The sequence below is a fragment of the Vulpes vulpes genome, chromosome 12 (assembly GCF_048418805.1).
Source record: "Vulpes vulpes isolate BD-2025 chromosome 12, VulVul3, whole genome shotgun sequence".
Taxonomy (NCBI): Eukaryota; Metazoa; Chordata; class Mammalia; order Carnivora; family Canidae; genus Vulpes; species Vulpes vulpes.
Genome location: NC_132791.1, coordinates 17,461,204 through 17,480,741, shown reverse-complemented (window position 1 = coordinate 17,480,741; position 19,538 = coordinate 17,461,204). Strand labels below are relative to the sequence as shown.

Sequence of the window (19,538 nt, the reverse complement as noted above, 5' to 3'; positions counted from 1 at the left end):
CAGTGCCACAGTGCTGTGGTCTGTAATATGGAAAATGTCTTTTTATACCATCAATAAAAGACTGCTTAAAAACAGGAAAGTACATCCATATAAAGAAATACTAGACTGTTACACAAGGAAATGAAAAAGATCTCCTTATGCTGCTCAGGAGCAATCTCCAAGATATACTGTTAAGTCAAAAAATCCAGGAACAGAAAGATGTGCATAGGTATGTTATTTTGCATAATAAATATGGGGAAGAATAAATAAAATTAGTTTTAAAGAAATTTTAACACCAGCATTGTTATTCTGAAATAAAGACACATATTATAGATAAATCACATGGTAATTATGCTAATGCCATTGAAAGTCAAGATTCTCAGCATTAGAGATAAAAAGAATACGAACAGAAAATTGAGAAAATTAAGTAAAAGCCCTGTAAATGTTTAATTTCAATTGGAACTACCAGCAAAAACTGGTATGAGGAGAAATGGCCAATCCTACCAAATATTTAAGGAAGAGATAATTCTATTTCCACACAAAGTTTTCCCGAAAATTGAAGAGAAGTTGTTTACTTTCCAACTCTTTCTATGATGCCAGCATTACTCTTATTCCAAAACTAGAAAAGACATTATAAGCAAATTACCAATATCCCTGATAAACAAAACTAGAGGGCTTAAACCAGCAAAGTGCAACCTTTACTGCAACCTACAGGAATCCAAACTGTGTGTTACTGCATACAGATAGACAAACAGATCAATGGGACAGGGTCCAGAAACAGATCTACATATACATATAGACCTGATCTTTGATCTTTTGGTGCAAAAGTAAAATCTAACTATATACTACTTATAAAATACATATCTAAATATAAAGATGCTCAAAGCTTGAAAGAAAGGCTAAGGGAAGATATACTGTGCAAAAACTAATCAAAAGAAATCTTGTATAGGGATGCTTGGGTAGCTTAGTGGTTGAGCGTCTGCTTTCGGCTCAGGGCGTGGTCCTGGTCCAGGAACCAAGTCCCATATCAGGCTCTCTGCAGGGAGTCTGCTTCTCCCTCTGCCTATGTCTCTACCTCTCTCTGTGTGTCATGAATAAATAAATAAATAAAATCTTTTTAAAAAAGAAATCTCGTATAGCTATATTAATAGTAAATAAGTATACATCAAGGCAAAAAACACTGCTAGAGACCAAGAGGGACCCTTCATAATAAAAAGTTCAATTTTCCAGGCAGATACAATTCTGAATTTGTATACATCAAATAATAGCCTAAAAATATACAAAGTAAAAACAGAACTACAAAGACGAATATATAATCATGGTGGGAAATTATTAACACACTTCCTTCAGTAAGCAATATAACAAATTAAATCAATAAAGAGAATTTGAACAAAGCATCTAAAATCTTGATTAAACTGACACACGTAGAACACACTACGCCAAAGCTGTGGACCACACATTCTTTGCAGGTCATATATACCATATTAAAAAACAAACATGATGAGTCACAAAAAAACCTCTCAACAACTTTCAAATGATTCAACTCATAATGAGAATTAAAAAATTATACCGACATGGATCAGAGATGAAACCACAAAGAGAAACTGGAAAATACTGTGACATGAATGATAATGAAAATACCGATGAGAACTTGCAGCATGCAGCCATCGTGATACACACAATGAATTTATGACATTAAAATGGACATGTCAGAGGGGAAAGGCTGAAAAGCAAAGAGCTAAGCATTGATCTTAAAAAAGTATAAAAAGAACAAATTAAAAACAAAGAATAAAGAAGTGAATGAGAAAGATAAAAGCAAAAATCAATGAAGCAGAAAACAAATATACAATGGAGAAGATCAAAAAGCTAAAATTCGGTTCTTTGCAAAGACAATAAAATTGATAAACCACCAGAAAGACTATCAAGTAAAAAATGAAAGAGAAAACAATTTAAGGAATGTAGCAGGGAATATTTAACTTGTATAATAAGAGATTACCAATAACATAATGACAATAAGTTTGGAGATTTAGATAAACTTTTCTTTTTAAAGATTTATTTATTTTTAAAGAGGACAGGGCAGTCCCAGTGGCTCAGTGGTTTAGCGCTGCCTTGGGTCCAGGCCCTGATCCTGAAGAGAGAGAACAGAGAGAGAATGAGAGAGGGGAGGGGTAGAGAGAGAATCTGAAGTAGACTCCACGCTGAGTGTGGAGCCCAACGTGGAGCTCTATGTCACAACCCTGAGATCATGACCTGACCCCTAACCAAGTCAGACATATAATCAACTGCGCCACCCAGGCACCCCTAGATAAAGTTTTAAAATTTCCATTATTTCTCCAAAGAAGACATTCAGCTGGCAACAGAGACATGAAAATATGCTCAACATCCCTCATCATCAGGGATATGCAAATCGAAACTACAATGAAATATCAGTCACACCTGTCAGGATGGCTAAAATCAACAACACAAGAAACAAGTGTTGGGGAGGATGCGGTGAGAAAGAGAAACCCTCTTGCATTGTTGGTGGGAAAGCAAACTGGTACAGCTACTGTTGAAGACAACATGGAGGTTCCTCAAAAATTTAAAAATAGAACTATTCCACCATTACTGGGTATTTATCCAAAGAATACAAAAAACACTAATTCAAAAGGATATATGCACCCCTATGTTTATTGCAGCATTATTTACAACAGTCAAATTATGGAAGCAGCCCAAGTCTCCATCAATAGATGAATAGAGAATATATATGTGTGTGTGTGTGTGTGTGTGTGTGTGTGTGTGTGTGTATACACACACAATGGAATATCATTCAGCCACTGAAAAAGAATGAAATCCTGCCATTTGCAACAACATGGATCCAGCTAGAGAGCATAATGCTAAGCGAAGTCAGTCAGAGAAAGACAAATACCATAGGACTTCGCTCATATGTGGAATTTAAGAAACAAAACAAACAAGGAAAGGAGGAAAAAAGACAGAGAGAGAGAGAGAGACAAGAAAGAGACTCCTAACTATAGAGAACAAACTGATGGTAAGTTACCAGAGGGGAGGTGAGTGAGGGGATGGGTGAAACAGGTGATGGGGATTAAGAGTATACTTATCATCATGAGCATTGAGTAATGTATAGAACCACTGAATTGCTATACTATATGCCTGAAATCAAATATGACACTCTATGTTAACTACTCTGGGATTAGGGGATCCCTGGGTGGCTCAGTGGTTTGGCGCCTGCCTTTGGCCCAGAGCGCGATCCTGGAGTCCCGGGATCGAGTCTCGTGTCAGGCTCCCGGCATGGAGCCTGCTTCTCCCTCCTCCTGTGTCTCTGCCTCTCTCTCTCTCTCTCTCTATGTCTATCATAAATAAATAATAAATCTTAAAAAAAAAAACTACGCTGGGATTAAAATTTAATTTTTAAAAATTCCCATTAAGGCATAACTTACTAAGCTGACACCAGAATAAATAGAAAGCATAAATGGTCCTAAAATTAAGTAAACTGAACCCATAATCCATAGCTGTCTCACAAGGAAAACTCCATTTCTAGAAAGCTTCACTATCAAGTTCTACCAAACATTTAAGCAGCCAATAATGCTGTTTACAAAATCATTCTGGAGAATACAAGAGAATAAACGCTTCCCAACTGATTTTATGAGGTCAGCATAATCTTTCTGCCAAATCAGACAAGGAAATGATGAGAAAAGAAACATGTATGTTATTAGTCTTACTCAAGAACACAGATGCAATATTTGAAAATATTAAACCAAATTTGACATTGTGTACAAAGGATAATACATCACAAGTCAGATTTTAGCCTAGAACTTAAGTTTAATGTTTGAAAATCAATCAATGTAATTTATGATATTAACAGAATAAAAGAGAAAGATTCCACTATAGTAGGCATCTCCCTTCCGCCCACCCCAAAGGATATGTTCTAAAACCTCCAGTGGGTGCCTGAAACTGTGAATAGTACTGAACCCTCTATGTACCATGCTTTTTCCTTTACATACATATCTATGATAAAGTTTAATTTATAAATCAGGCACAGTAAGAGACTAACAGTAACTAATAATAAAATAGAACAATTATAATACACTGTAATAAAAGTTATGCAAATGGGGTCTCTCCCTTTCTCAAAGTATCTTCTTGTCCTGTACTCTCACCCTTCTTGTGGTGATATAAGATGTTAAAATCTCCACATAAAGAGATGAAGTGAAGGGAATGACATAACGTGAAGCTACTACTGACTTTATGACAATTCATCTGCTTGAGAACTCTAGGTGATTATGGGTAATGGAAACCATAGAAAGCCAAACCTCAAATAAGGGGGACTGCTGTACCTCTCAAAATAAGCAGAAAAACATTTGATAAAATTCAAAAACCATTCACACTTAAAAAATTTGGCAAATCAAAAATGAAAGGCAATCTCCTTAATCAGATAAAGGGTATCTAAATAAACAAATACCAAACAGCTTGATAGTAAAACACTGAAAGCTATCCTGCTGATACTAGGAGAGAAACAGACACTTGCTATGGGTTCTGTATAACACTGCACTGGAGTTCGCAGTCAGTGGAATAGGAAAGAGTTTATATGCTGAAAAAGAAGTAAAAATGTTGTTATTCACAGAAAAACCTAAAAGGGAATCTAGTAAAGAATTTCCATTTCCAAGCAGGATGTAGTAGATAGCAGAAATCGACTGGTTCTGCTGTGACAACCAGAAAAAAACAGATTTTTTTTTTTAAATCACATTTTAAAAGATATCAGACCACCATGAAACCAATGAAGACTAAGTGAATTGAAATTTTAGAAAGGAAAAGACCATTCCTAAGTGAGCAAAAATCCCCCATTGGCTATTTTCTTTCCTATACATTTCCTATGTAATTCCTCTTTGAAATTAAATCTGCAATTTGTGCAGATTTAGGGCTGATAACCATGCCTGCATAGACAGAGACAAAGAGAATTCAGTAAAACTTTTCATAGTCCCCTCGGCTGGAATGGGGTATTGTAAGGACCCTGAGACACAAACAGCACGTTCTCCCCAGAGGATATTACTAAAGGCATGGGTGGCACAGGAGCTGGGGGTTGGGCCAGAAAAACTGAGTAATGTCCCTCATCAGACCCTGTGGTGCTCAGGAAGCAATGTCTATGTGCAGAAAGGGCCTGCATTGGCATCAAACACATAACCAAGATATTTGCCAGATTTTGAAGCTGCATAGGCAAGGAAGCATCTAGATGCTGAAAAACACCATGAGTTTTTAAGGGATAACGGAAGGAAGGAAGATATCTATAACATAATACTTGGAATACATAAAAACCATTAACAAAGGACTGCCAGAAAGATAAGTGGGCTAAAGGTATCAGTGGATTTATGAAAGAAACACAGGTAGCCAGTAAACGTAAAAACATGCTCATCTGTAATCAAGAAGTTACAGATTAAAACTACCAGGTAACATTTTGTCCATCCTACCGGCAAAATAATACTTAGAGGCTTTTAAAATTCAGTAATATCAAGCCCTACAAAGGGAAAATATGCCTACTTAGCCCAATTTAGGTTCACATCCAATATTAATAAGGCTAAACTAGCCTAGCTGGGGCCTAGTTTGCCAGCAGAAGGCCAAGGGATTTTTCTAATCTCCAAAGGATTTGGCAGAAAGTTTGTAACACAGACCCATTAAGAAAAGAACCAGTCTAACTGGAAACATCCATTTTCTATTTGTGGCCTAAGGATCAGTATGAAAATGGACAATAAAGAGATACTGCTAGAGTAATTAATTTTCTTAAATTAGTGGGTATAATGGGAAAATACTGTGCTGAAAGCAAACATGCATAAATAAATAAGGCTATAGGTGGACTCCAGAGAGTCTTAAATTCTAGGTTAATGGAGTTTGAATTTTAGCTGATATGTGATAAGCAGCCAGCCACTGAAACAGAACGGGGCTTTAAAAATATTTACCTGGCAGTAAATCAGGGAGAATCAAGGAGACTAGTAAGGAAGCTACTGCAACAGTCCTGGCAGAAATAACAAGAGTCTGTTTACAAACTTAAACATTACAACCTTTAGGTTGCCTTAAAATTTTAGTTATGGATAGAAAAAGATTAAATAATACTTGAAGACTATTAGAGGAATAGATACTTGCCTGCTTAATTCTCAACACCATCATGGCAGCAGGTGTGCTGCATAATGAGGTGGCTTTTAATTATTAAGAAGCAAAAACCTTAAAATTACATTGATCAATAATCTCAGACATAAAGGTGACTTTCTACAGGCTTTGGTCAAAAATGATTTTAAGATAATTACAATGTGACATTTTGACAATATAACAAAGAATGATTTAAGGGGTATAATAAATGTTTTTTTTTTTAATTAACTGGATGGATCAAATGTTAAAATGCATGTCAAAGGAATGAGAAATTTCAGAAGGTTAACAGCTCCCTGATTAGAAAATTAGCATGTATTTTTGCTTCAATGGTCACTTACTTTCCCTTGATGGGTTCTGGCTGCCTACCCGCCTACCTTCCTCACTCTTGCCCAGCAGGGTTCTACGTGGGGAAACTGCCTCCCACTCCAGTCTCGGCAATGTGTCTCCCCACTGTGATTACCCATGGCAGATGATTTCAACAGGAAGGTCTTACTGTTCTTCTGGTCCAGAGAGGAGGGCCACCACTGTTGCCTCTGTACCTTTTTCCATTCCCAAACCATGCCCTCCCCATAATGAGGGTAAAACGACAACAGCAAAACAACAAAATAAAACCAACCCTAAACAGAAAAATTTTAAACAAAGCCTAGAAGCTTACTTAGGACTCAGGCTAAACCTGGACATCCAAGTTCTGTTTTGTGTACATGAATACTTCAGCATATACTTTCTCTTTTTTCTACCTTTTTTTTTTTCTACCTTTTTAATTGAAATATATTTGACATTTTACATTGTATGGTTTAAGGTATACACAACATGTTGATTTGATACATTTATTTATATATTGCAATGACTGTCAGTGTGGTACTAGCTAGCACCTTATCACTTCACATAATTATCGGTTTTTGTGGTGAGAATAAGATCCAGTCTCTCAGCACATTTGTTTTTAATACAAAATTGTTGCCTATAATTACTTTCTTATTTTTAATGCCTCATTTACATATAGCTCTTATAAAAGCTCAATTTCCACTATGGAAGGTTCAGGCTGTACTGGAAGGCACACAGGTAAGACTAACTCTGGTATCTGGGAGTGTGTGCTGCGTAGTTCAAGGACAATTACAAAAGTACTTTCATAAAAATGTTAGCAGGAGTGTGAATGTTCTGCACTTCCCAGCAAGTATCACATGAAGTATCTTGTTGAGTGCCATGCACCCTAGAGCCACTGGAGGTCAGCAGAGATCCTGGTCCCACCTGGGGCAGATTGATGGGACTTCCACATCGAAGGTGGCATGACCACCAGGGAGAGTGATGAATTCAACTTCCAAACTCTCCACACAAGGAGGATGAGAAGGTGAGATAAAGGGAGACCATGATCGACAGCTGAAGAAGAGAGGTCAAGTTTTAAGTGTGTGTGTGTGTGTGTGTGTGTGTGTGTGTGTGTGTGTGTGTACAGAAATTTTGGAAAACAAAGACAATTACAAAGAAGAAAACAAGAACCATTTGTAATCCAACAACCACTGGGGAAAACCACTAGTAACATTTTTCCCCTTCAATGATTTATTTATTTATTTGAGAGACAGCTTGAGTAGGGTGGGTGGGAGGGTGGGCAAAGGGAGCCAGAATCTTCAAGTAGACTCCCCACTGAGTACAGAGGTCAATGCAGGGCTCAATCCCAGGACCCTGAGATCATGACCTGAGTCAAAATCAAGAGTCAGCCACTCAACTGACAACTACCCAGGTACCCCAACATTTTAATTATATCTTGCTGACTTTGAATAAAAGTTGTTTAACAAGCAGTGACATGTTTCAATGGAGAAAAAATGAACTCTGAGGTTAGTCAAACAGTTAAGAGCCAGCATCAATACTTGCAGAATGGGTATCAGCCGCTTGGAAGAAAATCCTAGAAAGAGCAGAATAATGCTCTTTAATCAAGAGCATTACCAACACTCTTAATGGCACAGAAGTCGATATTATGTGGAAAAACACAAAAATCAATTACTCAGAATTGGAAAGTGATGTACAACAGTCAGATTCTGAATGTGAAATTGTTTCAGGATTACTTGAGCAAATTTATTTTCCTTTTGAGATACACACGCTAATGATATGATGAAAAAATCCTCAACTCTAAAATACTTATGATAAAAATTCTGATAAGCATTGTGCTGTAGTTCAATTTTTCTTAGTTTTTTTTTTCTCAGTTACAGATAAAAGTGTGCCTTATAATCAATGACAAATTAGATTTGATGAAATACTGCAGAAAATACTTAATCATATTGTTGGGAGATGAGAGAACCCATCTGAAATACCTACAAAACTAACCATTCATAAATGCTGGCTACTACTTATTACACCTACCCATCCATCTTTTCAACAACTATAATGGTGCATCTCCTTTGAGCTAGGCACCATTCCAGTGCTGGGGACACAAGGGTAAAAAGACATGGTCCCTGCAATCACAGAGTTTACAATTTATCATTATTGTTGTCATCATTACTATTACGATTACTGCTGCTACTAATTGTTTCCACAGGCTAGAATCTTAAATGAAATTCGTAAGACTCCTAATTCGCAATTTATGTACCAAAAAGATGTACCAGTGTGGATTTCCTAAGTACAGTATAAGAGAAACCCTCCATATGTCAACAATAAATATATCTTCGCCAGAGATGCACAGATTCCTTTTAGGGATCTCCCAGGTGGGAGAAGATGAAAGGGTGACCGTCAGATGTGTGACATGTCTAAAACTGGGCATCCTAGTCCTGAGCAGGTTGAGTGAGGATACCTGCTGTTCCTCTGCCATCACAGGACATAAATGCCCAGCAGGTGGGAGACAGGTGGTTCCACAACATTCTGGCTCTTATTTCTCTGTAATCATCCTGACTTACTTTCCCTTTTTCTCTTCCTCCTACTCTCCTCTTCCCACTTTGTTCCCTACATTAAATGCAATAGAGAATTCAGGGGCTCAGAAAGTGAACTAAATTTTAACAAGCGTTACATTGGGGTTTCCAAATATATACTTAAGCTTAAAACCCTAAGCTTCCTGATGACACTCTAGTGTCAGTCTGAGTTCAAAATTCTCTTTCTATACCCCCCACCCCCCACCGCTTTGGTGGGGAGAGAGGTCAGGGGACAGGGAGAGGAGACCAAAGCTGCTGCGTCTAGTTCATACTCAGATGCAAAAGGGCCAATTGGGTGAAATGCCTGTTATATCTACCTTTACCTTCTTTCTGCTATTGGCCTATTTAGCTGAACCTTTGTCAAAGCAAGTCCTAGGAAAGGCATATAAAGAAGTGAGGTCAAGGTGGGACACAAAGCAATCCATGCCATACTGACAGGTGGAGGAGGGAGAGAGAAGGAAATGCAGGCAGCAAACTGGCCAAGGCTGGTCTGCTGCTGTGCACAGAGACCAGGCTCTCCCCACCAACTAGCAAAGTGGCATAGAGGACAACTCTCAAAGTATTCCCAACACATCCTAAGGAATGAGTACACCTATTTCCTCCCTAAGGGACTACTTTGAAAATACTCACTTGGAATGATTTATGAAAAGTAGTCATTACATGTTAATAGTTATATAATTATGTTGTTTGTTTTTTGACCTTATGGTCTCATCAGATCCTTATTCTTTCCTTTTTTTTTTTTTAAGATTTTTTTTTTTTTTTTTTTTTTTTGAGAGGGAGAGTTCGAGCAGGGGGAGGGGGAGAGGGAGAATCTTGAGCAAACTCCATGCCCAGCGCAGAGCCCGACATGGGGCTCAATCCTATGACCCTGAGGTCATGACCTGAGCCGAAATCAAGAGTCAGACCATTAAGCAACTGATCCAGTTAGACACCCTCATCCTTAATTCTTAAACAGGGCTGGTAAAGAAAAAAAAAAAAAAAACTAACACAGCATTGGCAGGAATTCCCAAATGCAAGACAATATACAAAATTTATGGCTAAGACAGATTTCACAACTAAATTCAGACATAGGTCATACCTCAATTTGAGCTTGCAACGTACTATGAAGCAATAAAATAGTCATTAAAGTTCTAAAAACTACAAGCAAACCAAGGTTGATTCATACATTTTGCCACATTAATTTCTTCCAAAAACCCATGTTGGGTTTTGTCAAGTCTTTCACAGCATGTATTGATAAGATAAGCTGGTTTTCTTTATTTTACCTACTGATGAGGGTTGATTCTATTTCTTAATATTAACCCATTTTTCTATTATGGGCATAAATGCCACCTGGTAATGGGAGGCTATTCACAAAGGCGTATCTACCTTCCATGACACCTGGAAATAAGGCAGACATGCTTATGCCCAGGAGATAGCAACTCATGAAAGAAGACAGTTTCAAGAACAATAAAATGGCCTCAAGAGCCAGACCTGCTCACAGGAGATTTGCACTGAAAAATTCCCGACAGCCACCAAGAGAACTGGGTCAGTTTCCAGAAGGCATCAAACGGCTCTAAGTAGTATTCAAAATGCCATTAAGTCTATTCAAGAAAATTCTTTTTAAATTCAATGACTCTGCTGAAGGTCATTTATCACGGTAAAAATAAAAAGAAATTACAATTAACAATATCACGCATATCTGTGCAAATTGCAAGCTTCTTCCACAAACAGTTTCTCTCAAGCAATAAGAAGAGCACTCCTTCTTGCTCTTAACCAAAGACAAAGTACAGGCTCGGAGACTTTTTTTTTTAAAGGTTTTATTTACTTGAGAAAGAGCACAAGCATGAGCAGGCGGAGGGGCAGAGGGAGAGGAAGAAGCAGACTCCCCTTTGAGCAGGGAGCCCGATGAGGGGCTGTATCAGAGATTCCATGACTGTGGGATCATGACCTGAGCCAAAGGCAGATGCTTAATGGACTGAGCCACCTAGGAGCCCCAGGATCAGAGACTTTTTATTTTTTTTTTAATTTTTTTTTATTATTATTTATTTATGATAGTCACAGAGAGAGAGAGAGAGAGAGGCAGAGACATAGGCAGAGGGAGAAGCAGGCTCCATGCACCGGGAGCCTGATGTGGGATTCGATCCTGGGTCTCCAGGATCGCGCCCTGGGCCAAAGGCAGGCGCCGAACCGCTGCGCCACCCAGGGATCCCGATCAGAGACTTTTTATACCAACTTTGTATTTTGAAAAATTCCCAACTTACATAAAATATGAAAAAGTAATATGATGAGCACCTGTACACCCTCACCTAGATTTAACATCTTATCACATCTGATTACCAGATTTCTCTTTCTAGATACACATGCACACACACACACAGACACACACACACACACACACACTGTTTATGACAGGTGCTGACTCAAATTCAGTGATTTTCTTAAGTAACTTGTCCAACTGTATATAATTTTGGTAAGCAGTGGGCTTCTAGTATTAGAACAGAGAATTCTAACTTAGTGGAGTCTGGCCCACACGGTATAGCAATAGTAATACTGCATACATATAGTTTCATTTTTGTTTATTCATTGACCCATTAAAAATCATTTAAACAAGGATGCTTGGGTGGCTCAGCAGTTGAGTATCTGCCTTTGTCTCAGGTCATGATCCCAGGGTCTGAGGATCTAGTCCTGCATAGAGCTCCCTGTGAAGAGCCTGCTTCTCCCTCTATGTCTATGTCTCTGCCTCTCTCTCTGTGTCTCTCATGAATAAATAAATAAAAATCTTAAAAAAAATCATTTAAACAGATTATGATATAATTTGCAACAGGCATTTTTAGTCATTTTTATATAGAAAGGGGGGAACTCCCAGTTTCTATGAGAAATCCAAATTAAGTTACTTCATTTTGACCTTCAAAATACTAGAGTTACCTGGTACAAGCTGTACACTCTTGGGCTCTAGTCAAGCTCCTTGTACTTACTCCAAAATCCTAGTAAATTACTCAGCCCCTCTAGGTCTTTGAGTATCTTCATCTGTAAAATGATCACATACTCCCACAATCTCAAAGTCTTGGGTTCTTCCCATCTCAGAAACTTCACATCTGCTCCTCCTTCTGTATGAAATACTCTTTTTCCCCTATTTCCCTTAAAAGTCCTACTCTTCCTTCAGGCCTTGTAGCATTGTCTCACAAGGGACTTCTCTATCCCCCAGACAAACTCAGATCTGATTATCCCAGCATCAACACCTCTCTTCGGCAGTTATCACAATGAGCAATTGTGTATTTACTGCTCTTGTCTTTCTGAGTCTACCTGGTTCATTGCTATATATCTAGAAACTATGCATACCACATGACAAAGGGTACACTGTATATAAAACTTTTTGTCGGATGAAAAGTAACACTGGCTCAAGGGGCTGTGGTGAAGATAACTAAGATAATGCATGTAAGAGCATGCCTAAATCCAAGTGAACACTATATACATAGTTTTTTTCCTGGCAATATGACTAGAAACTTTTTACAGGAACTTTTCCAAGAAATAACACTCTTACTTTGGATAGAAAGTCTGGGTGATGGATATCAGAAGCAAGACAGACAGATTAAAATATCAGACAGTAGGACAGAGTAGGCTGCCACAGTGCCAGAAGGTAATATAAATATGTGGGCAGGATGGTTATCTTCAGCCCAAAATCATCTTCTGCCTTTGCTAGAAAGCTTTATATAGGTCCTCTACCTCAGAGAAATTAATCCTAAAGCAACCAGTAGGTCCACTTGCCAAAAAGAATACTGTAAGGATATACAGACCACAAAAAGTAAAACTGTTTTTATTTGCATATAACACAATCATCTACATGGAAAATCCTATTGTATTTATATAAAACCTATTTGAATTAAGTGCCAAGACACAAGATCAATATACAAAAAACAGTTGTATTTCTTGCAATTAGGACTTAAAATGTAAAACTCAATGCCACTTATAACAGCACCAAAAAATAATAAATACTTAGGGATAGATTTCACAAAGATGTGAGACAAAAATACAAAACAAAACAAAACAAACCCAAAATGAGGATATTTTACAAAATACTTGACCATTACTCCTCAAAACTATCAACTGTCAAGACTTCATGTCTAAATGCACTATCCTGGATCTTGGAACAGAAAAAGGATGTGGGTAGAATCACTGATAAAATCTGAATAAAGTCTTTAGTTTAAAGTCTACAGTTCAGCTAAGAATAATATACAGTGTTAGTTTCTTAGCTGTAACAAATGTATAATGGAAATGTGTCAACATTAGGGTAAACTGAGTAAGGTCTAAAAGAGAACTCTGTATGCAAAGATAATACTTTGCAACTTTTCCCCCTCATTTTGGTTAGAAATCAACAAGCTGATTCTAAAAGTCATACAGAAATCCAAAGCGACTAAAATAGCAAAGCCACTCTGAAAAAAAGATCAAAGTTGGAAGATTTATATACTACTGACTTTAAGGCTTATTATAAAGCTACAGGAATCTAGAAAGTGTGGTACTGGGGTTAACAAAAACAAAGAAGTCATAGACAAATACATCGACACTACAGAATAGACAAATGAGAAATAGATCCATACCTGTATGTTCAGTTGATTTTGAAAAAGATGCAAAGTCAATGAAGAAAGGATAGTCCTTTCAACAAATAATATCAGAACAGCTTGATAATTACGTGCAAAAAAAAAAAAATGAACACCAACTCCTACATTGTGCACCACATGTAAAAATTAACTCTAAATGGGTCATAGAGCCAAATGTAAAACTTTATATTATGAAATTTATGAAAGCAAACATACCAGAAAATCTTTGTGATCCTGAGTGAGGCAAAGATTTCTTAGATACAGCATCAAAAGCATAATCCATTTTTAAAATAAGTAAATTGGACTTCGTCAAATTCAGAATATAAGGCCTTTAAAGGACACTCTCAAACAGAATTGAAGGTCTCACATTTCCTGATATTAGAAGTTATTGGGGGCAGCCCCGGTGGCGCAGCGGTTTAGCTCCACCTGCAGCCCGGGGAGTGATTGTGAGGACCGGGGATCAAGTCCTACAGCGGGCGCCCTGAATGGAGCCTGCTTCTCCCTCTGCCTGTGTCTCTGTCTTTCTCTCTCTCTCGCTCTCTCTCTCTCTCATGAATAAATAAATAAATCTTTTTTAAAAAAAAAAAGAACTTATAAAGGTACCATCATTAAAAAAAAAAAAAAAAAGTACAGTCATCAAAAACGTGTGGTCCTGGCATAAAGAAATATATATAGACCAATGGAATAGAGCAGAGAGCCCAGAAACAAAGCCTCACACATGTGGTCAAATGTTTTTTGACAAATAGTACCAAGATCACTTAATGGGGAAAGGAAGGTGTCATCAACACCAGTCTAGGAAAACTGGATGTCCCCATCTAGGACAGTGCTAGGAAAACTGTATGTGCACATGCAAAAGAATGAAATTGGATCCTGACCTTGCACTCTATACAAAAATTAACTCAAAATGATAAAGAAGTAAACATAAAACCTACATTGTAAGCTCTAAGAAGAAAATGTAGAAGAGTTCCAGAACATTGGATCTGCAATTATTTCTTGACTATGACCCCAAAAGCAGAGGCAACAAATGTAAAAACAGATAAATTGGACATCAAAATTTAAAGTTTCTGTGCAGAGGACATAATCAACAAAGTGAAAGGCAACCTACAGAATGGGAGAAAACTGCATATTATATATCTGATAAAGGGTTAATATCCAGAATACAAAGAGAACTCCTATGACTTAACAACAACAAAAAAATCACCTGATTAAAAACAGGGCAAAGGCCTCAGACTATTTCTCTAAAGGTACGCAAAAAGCCAAAAGGCACAGGAAAAGAGGCTCAACGTTATTAATCAGGGAAATGCAAATCAAAACCAGGACGAAGAAGCATTTTACTCCCTTTAGGACAACTATGATCACAAAAACAGGAATAACAAGTGTTGGCAAGGACACGGAGAAAACTGGAATCCTTGTCCACTGCTGGTGGGAATGCAACATTGGGACAGCTACTGTGGAAAATAGTATGATGGTTCCTCAAAAATTTTTAAATTTAGTTACCATGTGATTCAGCAATTCTACTTCCTTTTTTTAAACCAATTCTACTTCTGAGTATATACCCAAAAGAACTGAAAGCAAAGCCTTGAAGAGGTATTTCATACCATTATTCAAAATAGCCAAGAGGTGGAAATAACCCAAGTGTCCATCAACAGATGAATGGATATACAAAATGTGGTATACACATACAATGGAATATTACTCAGCCTTAAAATGGAAGGAAATTCTCACACATGCTGCAACATGAATGAACCTTGAGAACATTAACATTACGCTAAACGAAATAAGCCAGATAACAAATATTGTTTGATTCCACTTATGTGAGGTATCTAGAGTAGTCAAATTCATAGAAATAAACAGTAAAATGGTAGTTTCTAGAGACTGGAGAGAGGGGGACATGGGGAGTTGTTTAGTAAGTATAGTGTTTCAATTTTATAAGCTCAAGTTCTGGAGACTGGTTGTACAGCAATGTGAATATACATAAAGCCACAAAACTGTAAAATTAAAAATGGTAAAGATCGGGATCGAATCCCACATCAGGCTCCCGGTGCATGGAGCCTGCTTCTCCCTCTGCCTGTGTCTCTGCCTCTCTCTCTTTCTCTCTGTATGACTATCATAAATAAATAAAATTAAAAAAAAAAAAATTTAAAAAAAAGGGATCCCTGGGTGGTGCAGCGGTTTGGCGCCTGCCTTTGGCCCAGGGCGCGATCCTGGAGACCCGGGATCGAATCCCACATCAGGCTCCCGGTGCATGGAGCCTGCTTCTCCCTCTGCCTGTGTCTCTGCCTCTCTCTCTTTCTCTCTGTATGACTATCATAAATAAATAAAATTAAAAAAAAAAAAATTTAAAAATGGTAAAGATGCCAAAATTTATGTTCTGTGGATTTTACTACAATTAAAGAGAAAGACACTCTTACAAGAGTAGAATGAGGGAAAATATTTGCAAATTACACATTTGAAAAAGAACTTATATTCATAATTTGTAAAGGGCTCTCAAAACCCAGTAAGAAATTATAATTTAACAGACATGTTAAATTAAATAGACTGACCACACCAAGTGTTGGTAAGAATATGGAACAACAATATAGAACAACTGGAATGTGTCTATACTGCTAGTAGAACTATAAAAGAGTACAAATACTTTGGAAAGCAGTTTGGCAATGTATTGAAAAGTTGAATATACACTAACTTATGACTCAGGTATTTCACAGCTAAATATTTGTCCAGAAAATATGAAAGTATATGTACAATGTACCTAAATGTTTATAGCAGTTTTATTTGTAATAGCCCCAAACGGCAAACAACCCGACCGTCTGTCAATAAGGGTATAAACTAAATGTGGTGCAGAGCCATATAATGGAATGCTACTCAGTAATAAAAATGAATGATATGTGCAACATCTCAAAATAACCAGGCTGAGTAAAAAAAAAAAAAAAAAAAAAAAAAAAAACCACCACACACACACACATATATATATGTGTATATATATATATGTATACACATATATATATACACACACTAACACAACAGAGGATCCCACTTATATAAAATCCTAGAAAATGCAAACTAATCTCTGGTTAACAAAAAGCAGTTCCTTGGTCCCCTGGGACCAAAGGGGAGAGAAAGGGACCACAAAAGGGAACAAGAACAATTTGGGGAATGACCTATATGCTGGTATCTTGATTGTGGCGATGGCTTCACAGGTGCAGACATGTGTCAAAAATTAAATTTTATAATTTAAACTTGTGCAGTTTATGCTAATTATATCTCAATAAATCTTCTTTTAAAAAGAAACAAATCCTACCAAAGAACAACCTGCCTAACACATTTCTCCCCAGACCACAGGATTCTTAATAAGGTCCTTTCAGTTTAAAACCTCTACATTTCAAATGGCACATAAGGAGTGACCCAGGGGGTACTCTTACAATCTCTACAGAGAGAGTGGAAAATGTGAATAAATAATTAATAAGGATTTCATAACGGCACTTTTAAAAAGTGAAGAATTACACAGAAGGGATAAAATACTTAGAATATACAGTGTCTCATGTATAACTTTCATTAGTAAAAAATTAATTTTGTAGATCTCTCTGGTGATCAAAAAGCATGTGAACTATGGCTATTTACTCCTATAAAAAGAGAGCCTGATTAACAGTAGTAATGTTAGATCTATCTAAAAAGTAAGTTAATCTGTTTAAAAATCAGAATAAATGATATTTATGGTTCAACAAGTTACTTTCTCTTCTCAATGACTGTAAGTTTGAGAGCACAATTTCATATTTTAAAGTCCAAATTCAGTGAAAGTTAGGGACTACTATCTGTACTGTAACATCTAATTAAATACACAAAAAAATTGAAAGATTTGAAATGAGAGCCTACAACAAAACACCATGTCTGTCAGTAAAAAGTGGGAGGAAAGATTCAGAGCGCAGTGTGAAAATGCAGTCCATGCCTGTACTGACAACCTTTTACTGCTCCCTTCATCCTATCTAGTTATGAATCTCAATAGGCAGAAATGAGGGCTATGGTTGTAGAATACTGAAATGTTTTGCTGTTAGCCAAAAATGTTTATTAACCTAAACAGAAATGAAGCTAATATCTAGTCAGGAGATCTGGATTCTAACTCTGATTTGACTAGATATTAAGCTGTCTGACACTGGTTAAGTCACTTTATTTCCATTTCCATTTCTTCTCATTAAAACGAAAGCTAGTGTACACATATGTACTAATTCTAATTATCAGGCTAAGAGCAAAGGGTAGGCGATTTGCAGAAAGCTGGGCTGTATTCAGGCCAACTCGCCAATCACTCAATGCAGGAAGTTTTTAATGAGCAGTCTCTGTCTCCCAGAAACTGTCAGATGCATGAGACTCAAAGATTAATAAGTAGTTTGGTCTCCACTTAAAAGGGAGTATTAAAGATGAAAAGAAAAAAGTTCCTGCCTTTGAAGAACTGACACTGTAACGGGTGAAACCACTAACACACAATGAACAGGAACTACAAAACACAGCGAGTCGGATACCCTGAGCGAGGAAAGTTCACGCGTGATGGACGCACTCGAGAGGAAACACCACCGTAGGCTCACCAGCCCAAGCTGAGTAATCTGTCATGTATTAGCGAGATCTGTCATGTATACAGAAAACCACCCTCCACTGGGACAAGTAAAATCCAGGAGGCCAGACGATAAGTGAGTCTAACCTAAGTATCTCAATAACTGTAATCCACAACTACAGATAACTATACCTCAAGGACAGTCTATGCCAATTTTGGTGGAATTTTTAAAGAACAGAAACACAAAAATTTGACATAGTTTTATCTCCAATGACTACAAATGGTATTTCTGTAGGACTCTAAAACAGATCTATTTTTTCCTAAAACTTTATTTCAATTTTGTCTTGATTTTGGTATTCGCTTTGGCAGAAAACATTGATAGTTATGATTTACTACCTGTATGCTTATTCTACTATACTTTAATTTAAAAAATTTATTACTTTACAGGCAAAATGCAAAGTAGCATTATAAGTACATAAAGATTAACATTTAACCAAAAGTCACTAGAACCTTCCATCTAAAGCAGGAATTTTTTTTAGCGTTAAAAAAAAGAGAGGAGAGTGTGTGTGTGTCCGTGTGCGCACGAGTGCACAGAGGAGAGGTGGGATGGGACAATTCCTTCCAGATTTCTTAGTGAGGTACTTACAGTGCTGATCACAATCAACTCTGGCAAACACTACTTGATTTTCATTTGGATATTCTTCCTTAATGACATTTGAAGCTTCCTCAAAAATTGGATGCAACATTTGGCTGAAACGACACCTATACACAAAGAAGGATACCAATTAAACTGAGAAGCGGAAGCAGTAAAATCTTATTTCAGTTATCATCCATTGATATGTTGTATATGTACAATAAAGAGCTTCTGAGACAATTGCATAGTTAATGTAGTCATGGCACTGGATGTCATTCACTGAAGATGAAGACAGTTTTGAATTCAAAGACTACTCCAATTCAAAGACTGTACAAGTGAAAGATTTTGGTTTTTTGTACCTTAAGAAAATGGCCAATATTATAAAGCACACAGCTAAGGATCTCTCACAGAGACCAAGAAACAAGTCTGAAATAAGCCCTCTACGATGGATCCACTTGGACTTGCAACTCCTAAGACTTGGGCATTTATAAAAGAAATTGGCTTTCTCTAAATAATGAACATATTTTTAGACTACTATACAGAATCTTTAAGATGGTAAGTTTATTGCAAATACTAGTCTGATTCACTTGACTAGGTCAGCCAAATCTCACAGCAAGTTAGCATACTAAGTAAGTTGCATGACAAGAATATATAGTATATAATATAATATGCCCCATCAAAATTTACCCCTGGTTAAAATAGGCTTTCGTATCTATAAATGTATTAAATATATTAAGTTCAGGAGCAAAAACATTAAATTCCTAAACAAGACTTCCTATTCACATTTCCTT

General features: G+C 37.0%; 1 protein-coding gene across 2 annotated transcripts in view; it reads right to left on the bottom strand.

The window, feature by feature from the left end:
* Positions 1-19,538, bottom strand: part of ERP44 (endoplasmic reticulum protein 44) — a 95,993-nt gene that overhangs the window by 35,282 nt on the left and 41,173 nt on the right. For both annotated transcript variants that reach the window (XM_026013261.2, XM_072727858.1), the window contains one exon: positions 18,760-18,875. In XM_026013261.2, the coding sequence (XP_025869046.2) occupies positions 18,760-18,875 (116 nt within the window). The remainder of the gene's footprint in view (positions 1-18,759; positions 18,876-19,538) is intronic.